This window comes from Equus quagga, chromosome 12, assembly GCF_021613505.1.
Source record: "Equus quagga isolate Etosha38 chromosome 12, UCLA_HA_Equagga_1.0, whole genome shotgun sequence".
NCBI lineage: Eukaryota > Metazoa > Chordata > Mammalia > Perissodactyla > Equidae > Equus > Equus quagga.
This window is the reverse complement of record NC_060278.1, coordinates 96,478,040-96,501,690: the sequence shown is the minus strand read 5'-3', so window position 1 is coordinate 96,501,690 and position 23,651 is coordinate 96,478,040. Positions and strand designations below refer to the sequence as shown.

At 48.5% G+C, this 23,651-nt stretch overlaps 1 protein-coding gene and 1 pseudogene across 1 annotated transcript; both read right to left on the bottom strand.

Moving 5' to 3' along the window:
• Positions 1–2,005: 2,005 nt before the first annotated feature.
• LOC124249167 (RNA-binding protein 3-like) lies at positions 2,006–2,476 on the bottom strand (annotated as a pseudogene).
• An 11,033-nt stretch (positions 2,477–13,509) lies between these two features.
• Positions 13,510–22,817, bottom strand: PIGT (phosphatidylinositol glycan anchor biosynthesis class T). Its single transcript, XM_046679682.1, has 12 exons — positions 22,602–22,817; positions 21,873–22,050; positions 19,904–20,031; positions 19,477–19,577; positions 19,228–19,314; positions 18,603–18,690; positions 18,396–18,493; positions 18,141–18,306; positions 17,278–17,478; positions 15,077–15,242; positions 14,877–14,960; positions 13,510–14,184 (listed from the first exon to the last, which is right to left on the bottom strand). The coding sequence occupies exons 1-12, from the start codon at positions 22,786–22,788 to the stop codon at positions 13,932–13,934; spliced, it is 1,737 nt and encodes a 578-aa protein (XP_046535638.1). The 5' UTR covers positions 22,789–22,817; the 3' UTR covers positions 13,510–13,931.
• Positions 22,818–23,651: the final 834 nt, after the last annotated feature.

The following is a 23,651-nucleotide window of genomic DNA, read 5'->3' as shown; positions in this document are numbered from 1 at the left end:
GCTCTGATGCTGGTGATCCTACAGTGCTTTCTGTCTGTCACAAACTTCTCCCTGATTTCCAGTGCCTCAGCTTCTCTGAAACAATCTTGCTGGATAAACACTTCTGAGGAAGTGGAGACACAGTTACATGGAATACATAAACAGGCAGACTGGCTCAAAGAACTACCCCCCTCTTCGGGATCATTTCTGGACTTATTCGATTCTAGCTGGTTTGGATCGTGGGGACCCTGGCTCAGGGGTGCTCTTCAAACCTCTGTCATTATTTTGTTGCTAATGATTGTCTCCTTAATTTGCTGCGTTCTCTCAAAAGCTTTAAATGTATATGGGCATCCATTGACCAACTACGGTTCTCTCCAACTGGAATGACAAAGGAGAACAGAAGAATGTAACCCAATCCAAGAACATGAGGCTGACATTGTCTCTTGCGAATACTACACTGAGACCTGAAGAGGCAATGGTAACCCAGAGTCACGCAAAGACCGATATTTTTTTGAGGAAGATTAGCCCTGAGCTAACTGCTGCCAATCCTCCTCTTTTTGCTGAGGAAGACTGACCCTGAGCTAACCTCCATGCCCATCTTCCTCTACTTTATATGTGGGACGCCTACCACAGCATGGCGTGCCAAGCGGTGCCATGTCCGCACCCGGGATCCGAACCAGCAAACCCCAGGCTGCTGAAGCAGAAGGAGCGAACTTAACCGCTGCGCCACGAGGCCGGCCCCAAGACTGATATTTTTGATCGAGCCTCTTGAATAGTCAAGAGGACGATCAAAAGGGGGGAGACTGTTAAAATAATTTTCTAGACCCAAGATGGAGCCACTCCTGCCTGGGGTGCCTAGTCAGCAAACCAACCTTAGATAAATGCTCTGCTTGACCGGAAATGCAGCATATCCAGTCAGCCAATCCCCAAATGCCAAGCCAACTCAGGGATCTATACTTATTTCCTGTTCCTTACTCATTTTCTATTTTTCTTTTCCTTTTTTCTTATTCTTTATCCTGTAGAAGCTTCCTGCCTTAAACCCCACTCTGCTGTTCCCTGGACCCTTGGGAATGGAGACTGCCCATTTCATGAAGTGTCAAGTTTGTGTCACCTAAATTTTCTTTAATCATTTTTAACATGATAAATGCCTGCTTTCTGGGGTTTGGGGCTTCACTGACTGAGGTCAGTCATGCATGCAGTATATGCCACAGTAAAAACTCAAGACACCCAGGCTCCCCTGGTTGGCAACACTTTGCACCAGTTGGGCTGAGGAATTAACCACGTCCTGCATGACTCAAATGGAAGGAGATGTTTGGAACTTGGGCCTAGTTTTCCTGTATTTCACCCCCAATACTTTTTCCTTTGTGGATTTTACTCTGCGTGGATCTGCTGTAAACTTTATAACCACTTCTGAGTCTTGCGAATCCTTTTGGCACAGTGAACCTCGGGGATTCCAAACACAAGTCGTTTCCCTGGTTATCTCCATTTATTATCCATTGTTATCATTGTCCAATGTTATCTCCAAATAGAAACTATAGTCCAGTCCATAGAAGTTAAGTAACTTGCCCGCAGTCACACAGATAACAAGTGGCAAAGCTGGTATTGAAATTTGTCCATCTCCAGCAGCTGTGCTTTTAACAACCACTGCAGGACAAGTGAAGATAATCTAACATAACTGATGTCTCTTACATAGAAAACTCAACAATTTTAACAGAAAATTGCTTCAAAGAGGTTATATAAAAAATTTCCCTAAAAACAAAATCTGTAGAAGAAAAAATACCCAGGCTCTACAAATGTCCCGGAATTTGTCTTTAAATGGGATAGAAATTTTGAAAAATACAAGGAACTTTCTAAAAGGTCTTTAACAAGCTACCTTGGGCGCTCAACTCAAAAACAGAAGTTCATGTACTAAAATCGATGTTTCAGTGCAGCTTCCAAAATCTTGCCAAATACAGCCATTTGGAAGGACGAGCCAGATCTGAAGTTTCATTCCTTGTGTATCTGCATTAGGCGTGCATGCGTCATCTCAGTTGTCGTAATGGTCTCTGTGATTTCCTCCTGAGTAGCAGTCATAACCACCCTGACCTCTGCCACCATAGTCTCCTGACCTTCCATATCCGTATCCATATCCTCCAGGTCAACTGTCATACCTGCCACTCCCATAGCCCTGGTCCCCACCACCTCTAGAGTAGCTGCGACGACACCCACGAGCCCCTAGGCATCCCTTCCAGTCCCCTGGAGCCAACTTGCCTGCGTGGTCCCCACGGATCTGGCAACCATCCAGAGACTCTCCGTTCAGGGCTCTCATGGCGTCTGAGGCCCACTCTGGATTGGTGAAGGTGATGAAGCTGAAACACTGGGACTGCTGAGTCGCCTGGTCCTCGGCAATGACCACCTCAGAAAGAGGCCCGGAGCTGCTGAAGAGGTCTCCCAGAGGCCACTCATCAATGTGGAAGTTGAACCGTCCCGCCAAGAGCTTCCCCTCTTCAGAGGACATGGCAGTGAATTTGAGTCCAGATTAAGGAGTAAAGGGGACGAAAGGACAGTACCCAGAGGAACAGAGAGACTGGGGTTTTTTAGTTTGAACTCTCAGGAGTATTAGTCTGGCAAAAATGTTCAGCCAGACTGATCTTTAAAAAAATAATGTGTATCTGGGGACATTTTGAAAACCTGTACACAATATTTATCATGGTTAGGAAGCAATTTCTGAATGTAACTAAGAAATCAAGAACATGATTCCTTAGAAGTGTTGTTTAGTCAAGATCACCACCCTGATGATATATAAGTTTCTTAAAAATATTTGTGAAAGGCATTTTTTTTTAATACTAGAAGAAAAAATATTCTGCTGTGTCTCATGTAGTATTTAGGATGTCCTTCACGGAGCTGACCAAAAAGAGGAAACCTGAAAAAAAAATCTGTAGATTGAAAAAAGCACCCCATGTTCCAGTTTAAAAAAAATGATGCAGAGGGACTGGCCCAGTGGTGCAGCAGTTAAGTGCGCACGTTCCACTTTGGTGGCCCAGGGTTCACCGGTTCGGATCCTGGGTGTGGACATGGCACCACTTGGCAAGCCATGCTGTGGTAGGCGTCCCACATACAAAGTAGAGGAAGATGGGCAAGGATGTTAGCTCAGGGCCTGTCTTCCTCAGCAAAAAGAGGAGGATTGGCAGCAGATGTTAGCTCAGGGCTAATGTTCCTCAAAAAAAAAAAAGATGCAGAGGATGATACCAAAATATCCTCGTTAAGATACTAAAGCTCAAAGATGAGCAAAGATGTCCTTCAGATAGGAAAGAAAGTAACCTTTATGGGATGAAACCTTTCAGGCCACTTCATAGCCACACTCCATGGCGGAATTCAGTAAAGCCAGGTTCACAATTGTTCTAGACAAGAAAGTACGATTCAGGATTTTTCACATGATCTAATTGTCCTTCAAGTATAAAGGCAATATGCAAAACTTCAGGGAAAAATTCAGGAAAATTTGTTTTTGTAGAATTGTTTTTGTTTATCTACCTAACAAAATGTTAATGAGGTTAACCTGAACTTACTGTTAGTTACTACACGTGGTGGAAGTTCACTGTCCCATATGGTGGGCACAAGCCACATGTGGCCATTGAGCACATGAAATATGGCTGGTATGAATCATGATGTGCTGTAAGTGTGAAATATACGCCAGATTTCAAAGACTTAGCACAAAGAAAAGCAAAATATCACATTAATATTTTTTATTACATGTTGATTATATGTTAAAATGATAATATTTTGGATATATTGAGTTAAACTATTATTAAAATTAGTTTGACCTCTTTCTCTTTAAAATGCAGCTACCAGAAAAATTCTGTTTGTGGCTTGCATGGTATTTCTGTTGCACAGCACTATGACAGAACTGGGAGAAAGATTTTGCTTCTTGTTTGTACTATTCAGTATAGCTTGATCTTTTTAAAATAAGCATGATAATTATATAAAACAATCAACTCATTATTCTAAAATTAACAAAGAGCTATGTTTTCTCTCCTGGGATGTTAAAATGAACCAATGAACAAAGAGCTATGTTTTCTCTCCTGGGATGTCGAGACAACCAGCTGGGAGGCTCTGGATGGGAGCCAATAATAACAGAATAGAGAACAGCTGTGCTGGGCCCTCAGGGACCATATCGTCCAGCCCATTTGTTTTATAAATTGGGAAACTGAGGCCCCGAGGGCCCACTTACCAGTCCAAGGTCACAGGGACTCAGGTCTGCAGTAGATGAAGCTGAGGACTGGCATTCCAGATGCTGCAGAAGTACTGACTTAGGGAATTTGCTCAATAGCCCCCAAGAACTCCTCCAAGGAGAGTGGAACTGCCTCCAGGTAAAAAGTCCACTTCCTCTGGGCCCGCACACCTTGCCCAGAGCGCTTCCTCTTCCGAGTAACGAAAAGCAAGATAGTTCCCCCAACCCAGGGGAATAGGGCTCCTTCTCCTTCAGCCGGAGGTGGAAATTCCAGCCGCCCAGCCCAGCCCAGAACACGCAGCTCCTGGCACCGTGAAGTTCAGCCGCTTCCTTGCCCTCTGCCTCGCCCCCTGCCTCGTGGGCACGGCCAGCTCAGGAAAGATCTCCGGAGAGCTGAGGGGTTGAGAAAGAGGATCCCTGAGACTCATAGCCTGTGGGGGAATGGGGGCTGGACCAAAAGCCCACCCGGTCACTTCCACCTCGGGAGGAAACCAGGGCCTAGATATGGGACAGGGCTCGCCTGCGATCTACCATCTAGTCTGGGAAGGATCTGGGGCCAGACCTCCTGGATGTCTATTTGATTTAATTAAATCTTTGCCAAATTTTAATTTTTATTAAAAAGCAATACATTTGTTTATTTTTAAAGAACAACGTGTAAATATGTGAATTAAAAAGTGGGTCCCCAGGGCCGGCCCAGTGGCGCAGTGGTTAAGTTTGCATGTTCCACTTCGACGGCCCGGGGTTCGCTGGTTCGGATCCCAGGTGTGGACCTACGCACGGCTTGTCGAGCCATGCTGTGGCAGGCATCCCACATATAAAGTAGAGGAAGATGGGCACAGATGTTAGCTCAGGGCCAATCTTCCTCAACAAATAAATAACTAAAAAGTGGGCCCCCTATTTTACACAGCCCCAACACTCCTTCTCTCCAGAACCCTACTCCCTAGAATTCTTATGAGAGAATGAGTTTCATTCTGCTTTAAAAATGAGACCAGGTTCTCAAACTTGGCTGCACATTGGAGTCACCTGGGGTCTCTCTGGGTCCCACATTCAGAGATTCTAATTTAACTGGTCTGGGCAGAAGCCTGAGCATCGGGATTTTTTTAAAGTTCCCCAAGAGAGTCTAATGTTCCACCAAGGTTCAGAAGTGCTGCTCCAAAGGAAGGGCTTGAATTTCCTCCCTGGAATAGCCTCTTCCTCTCCCAGCTTCGACTTCTCCCAGTACATCCAGCACGGCGAGGGTCACATCCGCTGAGTATTCCAAGATGGTACGGTGCAGCTGAGTTGACCCATGTGCTTATTTGTCTGAGGGATGCTGTCCTTATCAGGGAAAGTGTACAAATCAAAGTGGTGTTTGCTGCACTCCATGAAGAGATACACTGGGGTCCTGAATGTCCAAGGCTAATTGTGGAGGGTGTGTGATGTGCACATGTTTGATAAGTCACTTTGTGTGATAACCAGAGCCAGGTGTGAAAGGAGTTAAAATAACAAATGATTTGGTAAAAGAGGTCTGCTTCTTTATTTGCTGATTACCCATGGATATTAAAGATTGTTTAATGCAAATACCTTTTTCCTTATTATAAAAAATGATACTTGTTCATTGTCATTCAAATGATACTGAAAAGAATTTTTAGAAAACAAAAATCCTTGGCGCCGGCCCCGTGGCTGAGTGGTTAAGTTTGCGCGCTCCGCTGCAGGCGGCTCAGTGTTTTGTCGGTTCGAATCCTGGGCTCTGACATGGCACCACTCATTGAGCCACGCTGAGGCGGCGTCCCACATGCCACAACTAGAAGGACTCACAACTAAGAATATACAACTGTGTACCAGGGGGCTTTGGGGAGAAAAAAGGAAAAAAAATAAAATCTTAAAAAAAAAAAGTTTAAAAAAAAAGAAAAGAAAAATCCCTTGAAATTCCATGAGCCAGAAATAACTGCTCTAAATAAATTGGTGAACAGCCTTGGAGCCATCGTGCTGTGGGTCTGTATGTGTGTTTGCCATCAACGGGACCAGACTAGATCTCCTATTTTGTAATTTGATTTTTCATTCAGCAAAAGTTATGGACCTCTCTCCGTACTGACACATACAGATTAGCACTACGTTTTTACTAATTGCATAGTAGCCCATCAATCCCTTGTTGGTGAACATTCACATTTTTTCCAAATTATAGTTTTTTGCAATTATAAACAAGGCTACAACAAACCTCTTGATGTTAGGTTATGAGAGGCTGTAGCACGCAGAGCTTGGATTTGAAATTAAATCTGGGTTTAAGCCCAGACCCCAACTTACAGGTTTTATGATTTTTGGAAAATTACCAAAACTCTCTGAGCCTCAGTTTCTTCATCTGTGAAGTGGGGACAGTAATAACCTCTCCACTAGGTTGTTGAAATAATGTAAAGTATGGCAAACACTTAGCAGGGTGCTTGACCGTAGAAGAGATGCTCAGGAAAAAATACTTACCAGTTCATAAAAAGGACGCATAAGCAACAATCTTGTCCTTCCTTACCCCTGCAGCCAATCTCAAGCAAGAGACCCCCCAGGAGATGACCCCAACTCTCCCTGCCCTGTGCCAGCTCCCCTCAGTGAGGGGTCCCTGCAAAGGCTATTTCCACCAATACTTCTACAGTTCAACGTCCAATGAGTGTGAGCACTTCATCTATGGTGGTTGTCAGGGCAATGCCAACAATTTTGAGACCACAGAGATCTGCTTGTGGGTCTGCAAACCCCCTGGTGAGTTCTCTTATAGAAACAGGAAAAGTAATGGTGGTGATAGGATGATGGAGTGTGAAGGGAAAGAGTGTTGGTGAGAATGGTGGTAGTGATGCCGACGATGATGTTAATATGGGAGTTGCTGATGACTCCAGTAACGGGAATAAGGGATGTGTCACCAAGTGGTGGTGGTGATGGTGGTAATGAGAGTGCTGGAGGTGTAGGTAGCAAGGCTGTGGTTGGTGGTTGTGATGTGGACAGTAGAGATGAAAGTAATATTGGTTATTGTAGTAAGGCCTCTTGAAATATGCGGTGGTGCTGACAAAGGTGAAGATAACAATGTAACCTGCACAGGGGATGATCGTGTGGATAGAGATGATGAATGGGATGGTAGCAGTGATCGTGGTGGGAAGTTGATAGAGACGAGGCCTCTGGGATGGTAAATGTTGAAGGAGTTGGGTAAGGAGTCCAGCTTGATGGCTCTGGCTCTAGGCCACCAATAGGCCAGCCAAGAAGGGAGCTGATTATCATCTCCATTACAGAGACCAAGGAAGACAGCAGCTGAAGAGGATGCCTGCACATTCCTAGGCCTTGACGGAAAACTGGCTCTGCCGCCATTCCTGCACTGAGGCTCTGTTCTAAACCCATCCTGTAATATTCCTGGACTAGGTCAACAAAGCATTCAAAGTTGATGTGGCCTGAAGCCTTCCTACAAGGGCCCTGGCCTGTCTTCAAAAATTGCTCACAGACATCTCAGCTCTCAAGGGCGGTAAAACCTGTGTTACCCTTTCCCCTGCCTCCTTCGGGCCCTCATTGTCCTGTGCCCCAGAATAAACATGAGGACAAAGGACGCAGTTCCCCTATCACCAAGAGATCCTCGTGGAAGCCAGGTTGAATGGAAGTTTGGGGACCTTGCTTGTCTGTCCCAGAGCCTGCCTCCTGCTCTTTCTACCTGGAGCTCCACTCAGATCCGCGAGGTTCTTCCTGTGCAGAAGGAACCATGTCCTAGGGAAGTGTGGAAAGGGGTATAAATTCAGGGAATCTTGGTCAGCCAGGATGGGCCTTGCTTCTCCACCGAGAGGGATCCTAGAAAAATTAGGATTTTACAAATTTGCAGTAAAATATATACAACATAAAATTTACCATTTTAACCACTTCTAAGTAGACAATTCAGTGGCATTCAGTCTACTCGCACTGTTGTGCTACCATCGCCACCATCCCTCTCCAGAACTTTTTCATCTTCCCAAACTGAAACTTTGTACTCATTAAACACTGACTCCCCATTCCCCCTCCCCCAAGTCCCGGCTGCCACCATTCTACTTTCTGTTTGAGTTTGACTGCTCTAGGTACCTCATATAAGTGGAATCATATGATATTTGTCCTTGGGTGACTGGTTTATTTCACTTAGCGTTAATGTCCTCAAGCCATGTTATAGCACGTGTCAGAATTTCCTTCCTTTTTAAGACTGAATAATATTCTGCGGTTATATAGTGTTTTGAATGCCAGATAGCGTATGCCCTAACCACCACATTCGCCTCCCCTCATAACTCTCTCCTCTTGTCCTACATCTAGTCCAACCACCTCCCCTTGCCGAAAGGGAAACTATAGCCCAGTATCAAACAGCAATACAAGAAGCCAGGACCTGGGGTTCCCAGACTAGACCTCTGTCCTTGGTGGTGTCATTGGTGGCTTTGGTTGCGTCATTGGTGTCCTGGGTGTGCCTTTCCCACACCTCACCCCATTCGGATGGCCTGACATTCCCATCAGTTGGCCAGGAGTCAATCTAGATCATGGAAAATCATGTCAGGAAGAATGTGCTGGGTAGCCAGCCTTGCCCTAGGCTCAAGGTGGGATCCAAAGTTGAATGGAATCTAGACCTTGGGCTCTTCCCAAGGCTTGAAATGCTTCAATTAAATGGACATGAATACATGCATATTTGAGAGAAAGGGAATGTTTTTCCCTTTATTTCCCCACTCCCTTTCATATTCTTAACTGTTACCCAGAGATTGAGCTCTGGAAGGTTCAATGAGGACAGCCTTTGACCGATATTTGAAATACTTTGCGTACGCTGAAGTTTATACAGTTTTAAAAATATGACTATTAAAGATATTTCTTTTAAAGTAGAAAAATACACTTACACACACTAAAGAGTTTAATCAGTAGCTCAGATCAATTCAAGAGATGAGATAAGAAGAACTAAGCCCTTGCGATGAGCCAAGTCATAACTAACCATCATTTTCTTTTCTCCCAGAAAAATGAATGAACCCTTCCCTGGATTCACTGGGTCACAGCACTTATTCCAATTGATTTGACGTACGTGTTTCTCTCTCTCTACCTCTAGGCTGTGAGTAGGGCAAGGACCATGTCAAAGGTAGATCGTGCAAAGGACTTAACATATAGTAAGCACTTACCAGCAAGCACTGAATTAATAATTAGTGAATTCATCCTTGAATGCATGGTCCATAGTCACGTGATCCAACAGTGAGTCTTGGGGGCTCTACCTCCAAAATTCATCCCAAACTCAGTCAATTTCTCACCACCTCTACCTCTACCACCCCAGGCCCCTCTTCTGGATGACTCTGTCTCCTCCTTACTGGCCGGTTACCTCCTACAGGCTACTCTCCACACAGCAGCCAGAGTGGCCTTTTAAACACCAAGTTACTATCAAGGTGCTAGTTTTCCTGTTGGATGGTAGGTTCACGGGTGCTTACTGCGCTGAAATACATGCATACACATGGATATAATCATGAAAAAGGAGCACGCATGGACCAAGGATGTGAGTATGAAGCAAGAATTAGCAACCCAATTCTGTGCACCAGGAGGCCAAAAAAGTACAGAAAGAAATACCTGTGAATCAGACGGCGCTACTCCTTAGCTCCCACCACGTGTGGAATAAAACCCAGAGGCCTTGCCTGCGGGGCCTCTTCCATCTGCCCCTGTCACCTTCTCCAAACTCACCCCCACCTCCCTTCCCCCCTCCCTCAAGTCCAGCTACCCAGACTCCTCTTGTTTTGCACACACAGAAGTCATGTTCCTGCTGCAGTCTTTGCACTTCTGTTCCTTCTGACTAGAATGCTCTTCCCTAGGATTTCAGGATTTTCTCCTTCACTTGGTCAGGTCCCGGCTCATTCATCACCTCCTCAGGGGCCTTGATCATCCCTCTCATGTTCACTCTGCTTTACTTTTCTTGAAGGAACAGAGCACTACCAAATGAGCATAGATGGAAACGCCCAGACCGAGTGCAGGGAAATTACACTATCTATTTGTTAACTCATCTAGGCTTTTGTTGTCTGTCTGCCCCGCTGCACTGTAAGCCCCCGGAAGGGAGGGATTCCCTTTCTTGTTCACTGCTGTGTCCCCAGTGCCCAGATCAGTGCTTGGCACATGAGAGATACTAGATAGATATTTGTTGAATGAGTGGATGAATGGAGGAAGTGATGGAAAGATGGGTCAGAGGGTGAATGAATGAATAAATGAACAAATGAATGACTCTATGAGCTCGGCTGGAGAGGGGATCACTGTAGGAGCGGGAATGGTCAGGAAAGGCTCCATGGAAGGAGATCTAGCTCAGGACAGAGTCAGCAAGGCCTTAATGGAAGGCGCACAGGCAGAGGCAGGGAAGCTGGGAAGTCTAAGGCTGATGGACTTTGCCTCTTTCTTCCTATGCGCAGCACTCCTTCCCAGGGCAGGGGCTCCACCCGTCACCCAGTTCTCAATGCATTAACAACCATCCTTGTCCCCGTGCAGATAGAGAAGGCTGAGGCCAGGCCATCTCCCCAGGTCCTGGTTACTGGGGGTAGGGAGGGGCCAGGTTCTGGGTGTCCTGCTTCCCCCGCTCCCCCACCGCCCCCCGAGCCTTAGAAGAGCACCTGGCAGGTGGATCCCAGGGGCAGCTGTTGCCAAGCCAGCCTGAGCTTCAAGCCAGCTCTCTCTCTCAAAGCCTTGTTTAGAGACGATGGGCCACTGCCGTGTCCTGGAAGTGTCCTGGTAGGTCTGCAGTGACTGAGTGTTGGTGCTTCTGTCCAGCAAATGGAATAGTGTTGTTTACAAGGAACTGTGCCGGGTGCTGAGGGAAGATACCAGGAGACTAGTTCTTCTGCCGGCAGCTCCACTCCCGCAAGTCCCCTTCGTCTGCTCACTCGGTGTTCTTTTCCCCGGGGAGCCCTCAGAGGCCAGAAGTTCCCTTTTTCCCTTGAGCGCTATCCCCAGAGCAGCTCCACCAGACAGCCCCAGCCGTGTGGAGAGAGCTCACGTCACAGTGCTCTGGGGGCCTGACCGACCTGGCCTTCAGTGCCTCTGACCCTTCTCCCCAGAGGCCGCTGCTTTGTGCTGACCTTCTTGGAGAAGGCCATGGCCAGGCCTACCCTGGGAGAACCACCAAATGAGCATAAATGGAAATGCCCAGACGCTGCGCAGGGGTAAGGGAAGATTGTCCCAGTGCTGGCACAGCAAGAATTCCAAGGCTCAGAACCCAGATGTTTGCATGACCCGACTTGCTCAGCAGCAAAATTGCTATGTGATATTCATAGATTCATTCATTCAGCAATTACTGGAACTCAAACTACATACCAGGCACCGTTCCAGACCCTGCAGCTACAAAAGACAAATATCCTGGCCCCATGGAGTTTAATAACTAATAAACAAGAAAAGTAAGACATGCAGTATGTTAGATGGTGGTAAGAGCTACAGAGGAAAACGAAGTGGGAAAGGAGCGAGCTTGTAGCTGGGGTAGCAATTTAAAATAGGGGTGGCCAGGAAGACCTGACCGAAAACTCGATGGTGGAAGTGGTAAAAAGGAGTTGGACTCTGGATTGTCTTTGAGGGTAGAGCACACAGATTTGCTGACGGGTGTGAGAGAGAAGAATCAAGGATGACTCCAAGATTTTTGGCCTGGGCAACTGGAAGGATGAGAGGCGCCATTAACAGGGATAAGCCAACCATGGATGTGCATGTTTGGGGTGGGGGTGGAGAATATCGGAAGCTCGGTTTTGGAGATATTAAATTTGAGATGCCTTCAGACATCAAGTGGAGATGGCGAGTAGGCAGTTGGGTAAGTGAGTCTGAAATTCAGGGAGGAGGTCTAGAGTAGAGATATGTGGGTGTTGTCAGCGCACAGATTACCTATGACATGGCAATGGAGGCTGTTTCTAGGTACTCACTTGCCTGGGGGTATACAGGGACAGCCGGGCCGCAACTCCATGCTCTTCTGACTTGGCAGGCATCCAGCTCCACCAAGGCTGCCAAGAACACCCAGCTTCAGATACCTCCCCACCCGCCCCGAGTCCTTATCTCACTTACACCCTGCTTATTCACCGCTTTGGAAGTAAACTCAAGTAAACGCATCTTGACCAAGTTGCTTTTGCCCATGGACTAGACTAGCTCACCACCTCCCTTCCGATGCACATAGAGATACACACATCACTTGTATGTTCGCAGAGGCAACACGAAAAGCCCCATCTCTGCTGGCTGTACAAACCTCAGCAGTACACTGTGTTAAAGACTGTTGCATCCCTATTTGTGGGTTTCTAGAGTGCCCCTCGCCCTCCCCCTTCCTACCCCACACCCCAGATCCCAAGCCAGAACAGCCCATACCCGTTCACACATTTACATCTGCTGAGTGAGAACCTACACGTCCTGAGCTGGGTCAGGTCCAGACGGGAGACAGCCCCTGTGCCTCCAGGAAGCTCAGAGTCCAGTGGAAGTTAAAGGACAGTAACAGCCAGGGTGCTAAGGAGCATGTAAAGGTAAATCCAGGCAGCTGTGGGAGCAGATGGAGGGGCATCTACAGCAGCCTGCTATCATGGGAGATTTCCTAGAGGAAACATCTCATCTGGCTTTGTAAGTAAGAATAACCAGGCAGTTGATACGTGTGGAGCGTGTGTGGTTGGTGGAACAGGGCATCCTAAGCCAAACCAATGGATGTACAAACTGGGAGAGGCACAGGGGGGGCCATCAACCTGGACAGCTGATGCCAAGCGAGCCAGAGGAAGAGACAGAAGATGGGCAGGGGGAGGCATCTACCTAAGGACGAGTTTAACAGGAACCCAGGGTTATATAACCAGAAGGGGAGGTGGGCAGGGGCAGGCTTCAATCCAATGAGCCTGGCTCCAAAGCCTGTGGGTGGCCTAAGGATCACCCACAACGTGAGCTCCTGAGGACCCTGATAAACATTCAAAGGCTGGGCTACACCCAGACCAACTGAATTCATAGGCTCTGGACCCCAGGAATCTGTAGTATTTCCACAAGAGCCCCAAATGATCTGATGCACAGACTGGTCAGAACACCACTCCTCACTCTTCTGTCTCTCCAGCTTTACCCTTGGTGACAGGGCCCCTGAAAGGCGGGACATGCTTCACGTTCATGGTCATGGATTATGCCTACATAAACACTTCTAAACCCAGGGAGTTCTGGGAATTACAGTCAGACGTGGGTGGGGGTGGGGGAGGGGGGAGCCGGAGATGAGGAGAAGGAATCTCTGGCAGGAGTGGGAGGAGGTAGGGGAGTTTGTTTGTTTCGGGTGTTTTGCAGGCAGAGGATGCAGGAGGTCCTATTCAGGCACCCAGCAAACAAGGCCTAGTCCCCAGCTCTTCCCAGCCCTTCAAGGACAGCAGGCAAAGAACCCAGGAAGCAGCCACTTTTTATTCCACAACAGTAAATTCCAGCTACTACACAGTGATAGGAATTCTTCAGCACACCCTGTTACCTAGGCCCGCGCTGTCCAACAGAACCTTCTGCAGTGACGGAAACCATTGTCCGCACTGTCCAACACAGTAGCCCCGAATCACTTTTCATTACTGAGCACTTTCAATGTGGCTAGTTCAGCTGAGGAAATGGACTTTTAACTTAAATTAATTTAAATTCAAATGCCACATTTGGCTCGTGGCTACTGCACAGACAGCGCAGCTCTAGGCCCTGGCCTAGTCCAGGGGCAGTTTGGTTCAAAAGCCGACTCTGGGGAGAGCAAGTGGCAGAAAGAGCCCTTGGGGTCGCCACTATCCCTTCCCAGAGAGAAACAGTCACCCAGCTGTGAAGAGGGTGAGTCTCAGAGTGGGGGGACGCCACGGGCGCGCCGGATGAGGTTAGCCAGCCGCTTGGCCAAGCCGCCCTTGCTGGGCTCCTCGATGTGGAAGGTTCGGGTGAGGAGGTTGTAGAAGGAGCCATAGCACACGGCCACCACCGTGCACGTGAGGCAGATGACATTGTAGGGCATGCTGAAGTCCGGCGTCGGCAGGTTCACCAGCAGCGGCTCCGTGTAGAGCCGCACAAAGTAGCTGGAGCTGTCGGAGCCTGGGAAGCTGGGGGCAGGAAGGAGCGGTCAGGCGGACCTGCCGCTGCTCCCCATCTCTGGGGCTGCACGGGGCCAATGCGCCACGGTAAGGGTCTGCAAAGTTTTCTTAGCCTTATAACCTTTTCAACAGAAGACATCTCATATGAAAGCTTAACACAACAACCTGGCACAAGGAGAGCTGCCTTACGCTGAGGGAGAGGAAGGGGCCCTACTTTCACTTGGCTGCCTCTTCCTTAGCCTTCTGGTCTCAGCCTAAAGGCCATCTCCTCAAAGAAGCCTTCCTGGATAACCCAGCAGATTACTCCCCAGCACCAGCCCTGGGTACACGGCTCTCTAGAACAGAGCCTCCCCTCCAGACCAGAAGCATTAGCAGGGCAGGGACAAGTCCGTTCCGCTTACTGTTGTACAGCCGGTGCTCTCAGAAGTGCTGGCATTGGTTAAGTGCTCAGTTAAATATTTGTTAAGAGAATCAGTGTGTAAATGTAGGTTATAAGTACTGCTCTTCTCACGTATTTATTCTTCTAGAAGCACTTTCAAACCATTTTATAAAGTACAAATATTATAGACCACTAGGATTTTTATTAGGATCGAGTTAAATCTGCACATTACTTTGGAAGAGGCAGCCCCAACCTACCCTGCAGAAACCTGGTCATCTGTGTTAATGCCCACCCCGAAGCACACAGCTGAGGTCACACTTACAGGGTGTTGAAGAGGGGGCTCTCTTCCCAGTCCACGGGTTTGGATGCTACGATGCTGGGCACGAGGGCGCTGAGGACAGATGGGCTGCAGAGAAGCAGATATTCCGGGAACTGTGTTGCTCACTGGCTCCCCAACCAGGGGAAAGTGGCAGAGAGGATGAGTCAGGAGGGTGGGGAGCAGTATGTGGGGGTGGAGCCTACCTGACATAGAAGCCATGGTTGGGGTCCGGGGTGTACTCGGTCCACTTGAGCAGTGCCCGCTCAAACTGGATGGAGACCTTGGTGACTGAGTTGGCTGGCAGCTGAATCAGCATCTCCAGAAGGTGAGGCTGCAGCCGGTCCTGGGCAGGCTGGTAGTGGATGTAACCTAGAGACAGGCAAGGGTCACCCATACCTCCTTCCTGGGGTCAGACTACCTGCACCTCTTGTTCCAACCTACTGAGGCCTTGGGGCCTGGATCTAGGCACCCAGAAGGAGGGCTCTGGATCACACAAGGCAGGCAGGTTCAGGGAAGGGAGCAGGATGTCGGAAAAGATGTTTCCAGGGCAGCTGTCCCAGCAGGTGCTCAATCTCATCAATCTTCACATCACTAAAACTGGGGCATCAGACCTCAGAGGCCTGAAGTAACACAGCAGAGAGTTCACAGAACCACCTGGCAAGTTTTCTGGCCAAAAATATGGGACCTGAATCTAATCAAGTCCCTAAATCTAACCAGCAATACACAAGAAACGCAGGGGATGGAGGAAGATGTTAAACATGGGCATAAGGACAAATCCAGAATGCAGAACATTCTATACAACAAATAAGACCCCAGTTTCTCCACTGGATAGATTAAAACAAGAATGGGAACTGTTACAGCTTAAGAGAGACTTAAGAGGACCACACCAACGCAAGACGTTAATAACAGGGAAAGCGTGGATCTGGGGCGTCTCTAAGAACACTATACTTTCTGCTCAGTTTCCCTGCAAACCTAAAACTGCTCTAAAAAATAAAGCCTATTAACTGAAAAAGGAGAGAGAGAAACTTAAGAGCATATCAAGCAAATGCAATGTGAGGACTTTGTTTAGATCCCAATTCAAACAAACCAATCACAAAAAGTTCTTGTTAAGACTGCTGGAGGAAAAAGGAATGCTAATGATAGGCTGCACTGTCCTTTAACTGTGAGAGATATAAACCGACGTATTTAAAGATGAACTGATAGGACATCTAGGATTTATGACACTCCAGCAGAAAACAAACCAAAAAGATAAAGGGAGAGATGAGACAAAAACGATAGGGAGCTGGAGACTGTCGAAACTAGGGGATGGGTACGAGGGAGTTTATGATATTATTCCATTTGGGTATGTGTTTGAAATTTTCCAGAGCAAAAGGTAAAAAAACCTAGGAAAACCTACAAACACATAGGTAGCATGGTGGCTGAAGCAGAGATTTTGAAGGTGGTACAAACAGTGGTACTGAAAATAAGTATTAACCACAGGCTTGAAAATACTGGAAACAATAGAGGTGTTTAAGGAAGGTTTGAAGTCTGGCCCTTTGGCATGTGCTACCACCTCTTCCTAGAAATCTGTTTCTGTGCTATCAGTCTCCCCCACTCCAGAGAAACACATGTGCTTCAGTGTTACGCCTGCACCTCACAGAAAGCACTCAGCAAATATAACTCCTCTGTAGAAAAATAATAGAAAATAAAAAGACAATTTTAAAACTATACCTCTTGACCCCTCCCAAGGAAGCAAACCCATCTACTCCAGCCCTGCTATCTTCTTTGTTTCTAGTCCTCTGCTGTTCCTGCTAACCCTCTCTCTACCTGAAAGAGTCTATGAATCATCACAAAACAAGAGGCGCCCAGGGTGCCAGGAAGAAGGAGAAAACAACTGAAAAAGACAAGAAAACTACTGCTTGCATAAAGTCCCATTAAGAAGCACCAGGCTTGGGGCCGGCCTGGTGGCGCAGTGGTTAAGCTCGCACTTTCCACTTCTTGGTGGCCCAGGGTTCGCCAGTTCAGATCCCGGGTGCAGACATGGCACCGCTTGGCACTCCATGCTGTGGTAGGCGTCCCATATATAAAGTAGAGGAAGATGGGCATGGATGTTAGCTCAGGGCCAGGCTTCCTCAGCAAAAAAGAGGAAGACTGGCAGTAGTTAGCTCAGGGCTAATCTTCCTCAAGAAAAAAAAAGAATCACCAGGCCTATGGGTTTTCATTATTTTTGCCTTATAAATTACTTCCAGATCTAGCATGGTGAGGCTACCCTTGCCATTTCCCAAACTATTCCTTCCTAACACGTTATGCCTGTGTAATTTTTTCGAGGTACCCCAGGAATTACCCTGAGAAATGAGGGTTTGGAGACCTGGAGGGAGAGTGAGCCGGGGTGGGGAGGGGGACGTGGTTTGGGCTCAGCTCTCACTTGGCTTGTTCTCCTTGCCCTTGGAGGTGATGGTGAGGGTGTGCACATACAGCCGCAGGTACCAGGGCACCGTGTCCAGCAGCAGCACGGGGAAGGCCCGGTAGGGGTGGGTGTTGTACAGCAGGGTGCTCAGCTCCCCACTCTGCAGCCCATAGCCGCTCACGTACCGCTGGGCGTGCAGGAAGGGCACTGGTGGGGCCTCTGCATAGAGAAAAGTCAACAGCTAGAGCTCCCAAAGGAAAGGTCACTCCCCACCCCCACATCCCAGGCCACATTCAGAGCCTCAGAGCCAGGAGGGGAAGGGGGAAAAGCTTTGCCATCAGAAGTGGGAAACCTGCATTCTGGAATCACCTCTGTCTTCCTCAGCCCACACTAATGATAAGTGAATTACTATTATTTACTAAATATTCATCTGTCCTGAGCTCTGTGCCCCTCCCAACCCAAACCAGGTGCTCTCATGGCATTCTGCACTTTTCCTTGCTAACACTAAACACAACTGCAATTAATTAACTGGATGCCTGCCTCAACTAGTAGATAGTACGTTTCTTGAATGCAGGGTATCTTCTGCAAAAAATATTTGTTGATTAATGCACGAAAACCTCCGTGTTTTACATTAATTATCTCATCCAATCTGCTAGGTATTACTGTCCACATCTTCCAGATGAGGCAGTAAGGTTAGGAACCTGCGCCAGGTCATAGAGCTTAGAAAAAGTGGAGTTGGAACCAGGTCATCTGACTGCACAGATCTGGGTCTAACCACAAGCCTCTTATCTTGTAGTGAAGAGGGAGGAATGGGAGTCTTCCCCAAGAGATGAAACTCTGTAGCCTGTTATGCCCCTGGCAGCCCATCCCCCACCCCGCACCATTCTCTGGGGGTCTCTTCCACTTGAGCTGGAGGTTAAGGTTGCGGGAGTTGTTGATCACGGCCGTGTCAAGTAAATCGTAGACAGCATAGGTCTTCTGGGTGCCCAGGATGACATCCTGGTATGTGGTGAGAGGGGGCGGGTTCACCTCCAACGTCTCATTGTCCTGGTGATACAAGGGCAGGTCTGAGAAGTGAGCAGAGGGGCAGGCTGGCCTTGGGGAGAGAGACTGTGTATGGCTGGAGATCTTGGTACCTGCTTAGAGCTGGTGATGTCCACATAGACTCGGCTCTCTGCAGCCAGGGGGCAGGGCTCTGTGAGGGTCCGGGAGAACATCCGGAAGAGGGACCAGTCTGAGAAGCAGAGAGCGGGAATGAGCAGGGGCTGGGGCCAGGCCTGGTCCACAAAGAGAACGCAGGGCTGGCGATGGGGAGGTAGAGATGAGCTGCCAAGGTAGCTTACCTTTCTTCCCTTGCCCCGTGACGAAGGCATCAAACACAACGGAAAGGGTCTGCCTCAGCTCCCAGGAGATGCTGGTACAGCGTGCATTCTACCACAAGGGCCAGATGGCAGCAGTAAGGACATATCACTCCCCCAACCATGCAGCATCTGACTCCTACCTGGACTCAATCTCTTGTCTATTATGCATCTTTCCATCCATCACTTTGCTACCATTCACTACTGAGCACTCGACCCTGTGCCACAGCTTTATGGGCATCAGTCGGATGAACTATCGCCAACAACCGCAGCAACTACTACTACGGTTATTCTCATTCGACAGATGAGGAAACCAGGCTCAGGGAAATAAAATAATGTGCTCAAGGTCATGCCAGCTGGCGAGTGACAAAGCTAGCAGGTGCACCCGCACAGCTATTCTTCTTAACCACTATGGTCCATGACAAAGATTTATTGAATGCTTGCCAGGCAAACACTCAAGTTTCCTTCATACGTGGCCAGTGCCCAAAAAGTCATCATCACATCTACCACTTCCTACTGGCTCAGCCCTCGGCAGGCACTGAGCTGCATGCTTCACCTGTACCTCCTCAGGGCCCCTGGGTGGCATCCATCCCCATTCCCCATGACTTACTCTGCAAACAGGGCGGATATGCACTGCCTGGGAGTGGTAGCTAGTGTGGAACAAGCGATCAGCCTTCAGCAGCACAGAGAGGCCTGCCTGGAGGACGCGAGAAGGGATGAAAGGTCAGAGCCCTGCACTGTGGGGCAGAGGGCTGAGGCTATCTGTAAACACAGCCTGCCTGTCAGGCAGTGAAGGGCGATATGCCAACTCTGTCCACTCCCTGGGGCTCCCACCCCATTGAGACCACTCTGGCCTCACCTTGGAACTACAGGGCAAGAGCTTCTTCCATGGGGTAAGGTTCTCAGTGCAGACAACCTCCCGCGGCAGCACGGCATAGCGCAGGAAATAGTGATCAGTGCCTGAAGGAGACAGAAGTCCATCTGGGGGAGTCTTGGACCCATTCCTCAGGACCCACACCTTAGAGATGGAGTGACCTCTCCTCCTCCCCATACAACTCTCTAACACCACCACTCTAACCATCCCAACTGGGGGTGAAACCCCTTCCTCCCCTTGGGAGAAGGCAACACAGAGACAGCACAGTCTCGGGAAGCCTTCTTCTGGGGCCTGCATACCCAGGGGATTTATAAGGTGGCCCAGCTGAGGAAGGAGAAAGCTGAGGGGAAAGGAGGTAAAGGTTTGGGCAAGAGGTAACAGGAAGAAGGAAAGGGCTGCGGGGCTATCTCACCATTGGCCAGCCCCAGGGGTTTGAAGGAGGCAGTGGGAATGACCGTGTTGGTGGAGTCGATGAAGTTGAGAGAGGCACAGAAGATCCCTGAGAGGACGTTACTGAGCTCCTTCCAAGATTTATCCACACTGGATGGAGACACAAACCCACTCACTGTCCCGGGGCTGCCTCTGCTCCCTCCCTCAAAGCCTGCAATTGCTGCCAAACCATGGGTCTGGCCAGCTGATGGAGCTGCAATAGCATTGCTGCCCCACTCAGCCTACTTCCTGGGCCTCACCCACTCAGCCCCTTCTTCCTCACTGTCCTCTGGACATCCCTACCTCCCCACAGGTCTCTGCTCAGGTGACTCCTCCTCCTGCCTGGGAATGCCCTACTCCCTCCTCTCCGCCCACCTGCAAGGGAGAGCCCTCCTCCAGGGAGCGTTCCTGCCCCGCTCGACCACAGCCTCCTCCTGTGCTGCTGCGGTTCTGACCACCCGAGCCGCTCACGAGGTTCCTCCTGGGAAATGGCTAAGAGGCAGCAGGATGCTGTCCTAAGCATCTTTTCTCCTCACCTAAGCTGTGAGCAACCTGAGGACAGGGAGCAAGTCTGAGTCATCTACATACATCCCACAACACTATGTAAAGTGCCCCCCACCTCAGAGGCTGAGACCAGCTCACCGAGCCATGCTGAGGTGTGCTCTGCTGGGCAAAACTACATACTTCCCTGTGAATACTCTGGGCATGAAGGTAACTCCAGGGCATTCCTGGTTCTGCCCCCGGAATAGAAGCTCTTACATTACAAAGGCTCACTGAACAGGGAAAAACAACCATTCTAGAACCTCAAAAAACATCAAATTAAATTAGGTATTTTTTTCTTAAAAAAATATCAAAACAGATTTGTTGTCTACATTAATAATAGAAAGCATGAAACCAGAATTCTAAACATCCGCTCCATATTATAGATAATTATAAGGTGAGAGAAGACAGCGACAGTAGAGCAGATGGGAAAGCGGCCAGGAGCCAGAGTTCAGGCAAGAGAGAAAGCCTTGGCAAGTTTGGGGTCACTACTTGCTCCTCATTTGATATCACCTTAGTGCTGTTCTGGGGTTTTTTGATACTCCTCTGTTCAGAGCTTTTCAATTATTCCAATCCTCAAGCCTCAAATAAAGATTGCAGACTTGAAAACTAAAAGCTCCACCCAACCCATAACCATGTTTTCATTTGGTGTACACAACAGTGACCAACACAGCATGTCTTAAATTTTTAAATTATTTGCTGATGTTTAAATTTGCCAATTTTCACATTAAAATCCAGATTTCTAGCATCTCTTGAAAAATGAGTTTGTGACAACAGCTGGCCTCTATTCCCACATGGTAATAATCCATAGGAGCTGAGTGGCAGCTGTCCTTTCAAGCTCTCTAACGTGCCACAGTCCCCACCACTCCCTATTACTGTCCCTAAAATTTTATTTATCATACTTGTGCTATTGATTTCTCAGAGTGGAATTAAGAGGATATTGTGGTACAACAGCAGTAGCTAGACCCTCCTCTCTCCTCTAAAAACCAATTCCTCTAATATGGAGATCTGGCAACTTGTGGGCCAATTCTAGCCCACAGATATTTTGTTTGGCTCTGATGGTATTCTTTATTACTATTATTATTATGTGAATGAACATCTTTCAAAAGGTTAACCGGTTTGCCACAGTTTTCTACTGCCTTACATCCAAGTAAGCTTCGATTATTTGTTACCCATCTCTGTAGAGGTACGCATGTGCTACCTTAAGTGTGGAAGTATTAGGGGAAAGAAGCATATTCAGCAAAGTAAAGAACACCACCTAGTGGAAATATCATTTCCTCAACGCCAGCTTTACCACCATGGAATTGCTGCCTGCTGGAACTGCTGCCCTCAAGGGGAGTGACAGGATGACAACACCGGCCCCTACCTCATTCCCTCCATGGCCTCCAACAGCCTTCAAAGTGGGCACTCACTCAGTGACGGTGTCTTGGAACCAGACCCAGAGCTCTGCACCTGATGGGGCCTGCAGGAAGGGTGGTCCCCAGTATCGAGTCCTCCAGAAGCCTTGAGTGAATGACAGGTGCAGCTCCTGCAGAGAATACTTGGAGATCAACTGCCCCAGGGCTTTGGGGAAGAGCCTATAATGAGACACTGGAGAAGGGGGAGTAGGTGAGTGATGGTCCTGGAGGGAGGGTTCTCACGCACCCCAAAGAAGAAGTACACCCCAGGTTCTGGGGTCAGAGATCTAAATTCCAGACCACACTGTGTCACTTACTAGCGATGTGATCTTGGGCAAGTACCTTTCCCTGTCTACATCTCCAATTTCTTCCCAGTAATCGTTCACGAACTGAGCACTGTGCCCAGCACCCAGGAGAAATGGTAACCGCCAAGATCATCATCATTAGTATTATCGACAGAGAGCCCTAATTAAAGGCTCAGAGTGGCAGCCTGGAACTACGAAAAGAGCACGGAACGAGGAGTCAGGAGGAGTCACCGTCCCTCTCCGGGCCTTAGCTTCAGCACCGGTACAGTGGGGTTCTTCAATAACTGTCCCATCCTTCCTCTAAGGACCTACTCTGTCAGGCCCCACGCCCAGGGGCCAGAACCCCACCCAGGGCCCCGAGGCCCCGCCCCCAAGACCTGCCTCTATCCCACTCCCAGCACGTGCCTCAGGATATCTTTCTCCAGTCTCGCCTTCTCACCTTCTTCCCGCTGCAGCTCCAAATCCCAGCGCGTGCGGAACTGGAACGTGGCGGCTACGTCCCCAGAAGGCAGCGGGGTGATGACCAGCTCCTCCCGCAGGCTGTCGCGTGAGGGCTCTGCATGGCCCCAGCCGCCTGGCCCCAGGAGCAGCAGCACAATCAGTGCCAGCCGCACGGCCGCCGCCATGCCTGCGGCTGCTTCCGCCTGCCAACAGCGCCCGCCTCCACGAGAGGCCGGCCTCCAATGGGAAGAGCGTATGAGAAGCGACTTCCGGTGCCATCCCGGAAACCGGGTGCAGTTGCCAGAGCGACGGCCTGGATAGGCCTCTAAGGGCTGGTAGATCTAAGGGGGCGCTGAGAGGGCGTGAAGGGCAGTGGGCGTGTGGCGTGGCTGCGTTGAGGACCCCGTGCTTTGCGGTATTCCCACCCACAAGAAAGGGCTTAATAATACCGAGCGCCGCCACTGCCGCTGTGCCATGAGATAGTTGAGGAAACAGACTGAAAAAGCTTAATTACTTTTGCAAAGTCACACGGCAGGGCTCATGCCTTCCTCAGCTTCCAGTGTCTCCATTTGCTCGGTCCTAAGCCTAGCCAGCTCTCTAGTGGCAGAGCTTTCCTGCAAAACACCTAGCTGGCCTTTTTATTATGAAAAATTTCAAACATACAGTAAAGTGGAAAGAATGAACACGGGTTACAAGGAATACCTATTTCCCCATCACCTAGATTCCACCGTTAACATTTTACTATACTTGCTTTATCACATATAGTCTATAAATCCCTCAATTCATCTTATGTTTTAATGCATTTCAAAGTAAATTGCAGACATAAGTACACTTCCTCCTAAATATTTAAGCATGCATATCATTAACTAGAGTTCAATATTTGTTTACATTTTTCTTTTGGTGTAAAATTTACATACAGAGAAATGCAAAAATCTGAAGTACACATTCATTGAGTCTGACAAAGACATAACCCTGTGTAGCCCAAACTCCTGTCAAGATAGAGAACATTCCTAAAACCCCCGGAAATTAGCGAATGCCCCTTCCCAGT

Coding starts and splice junctions, on each gene's coding strand:
- PIGT (XM_046679682.1), bottom strand. CDS start 22,788: ATGGCGGCGGCCGTGCGGCTGGCACTGATTGTGCTGCTGCTCCTGGGG. Junction 22,051..22,601: donor GGAGCTGCAGCGGGAAGAAG/GTGAGAAGGCGA, acceptor CCCCTTCTCCAG/TGTCTCATTATAGGCTCTTC. Junction 19,315..19,476: donor TCTTGCCCTGTAGTTCCAAG/GTGAGGCCAGAG, acceptor CGCGTCCTCCAG/GCAGGCCTCTCTGTGCTGCT.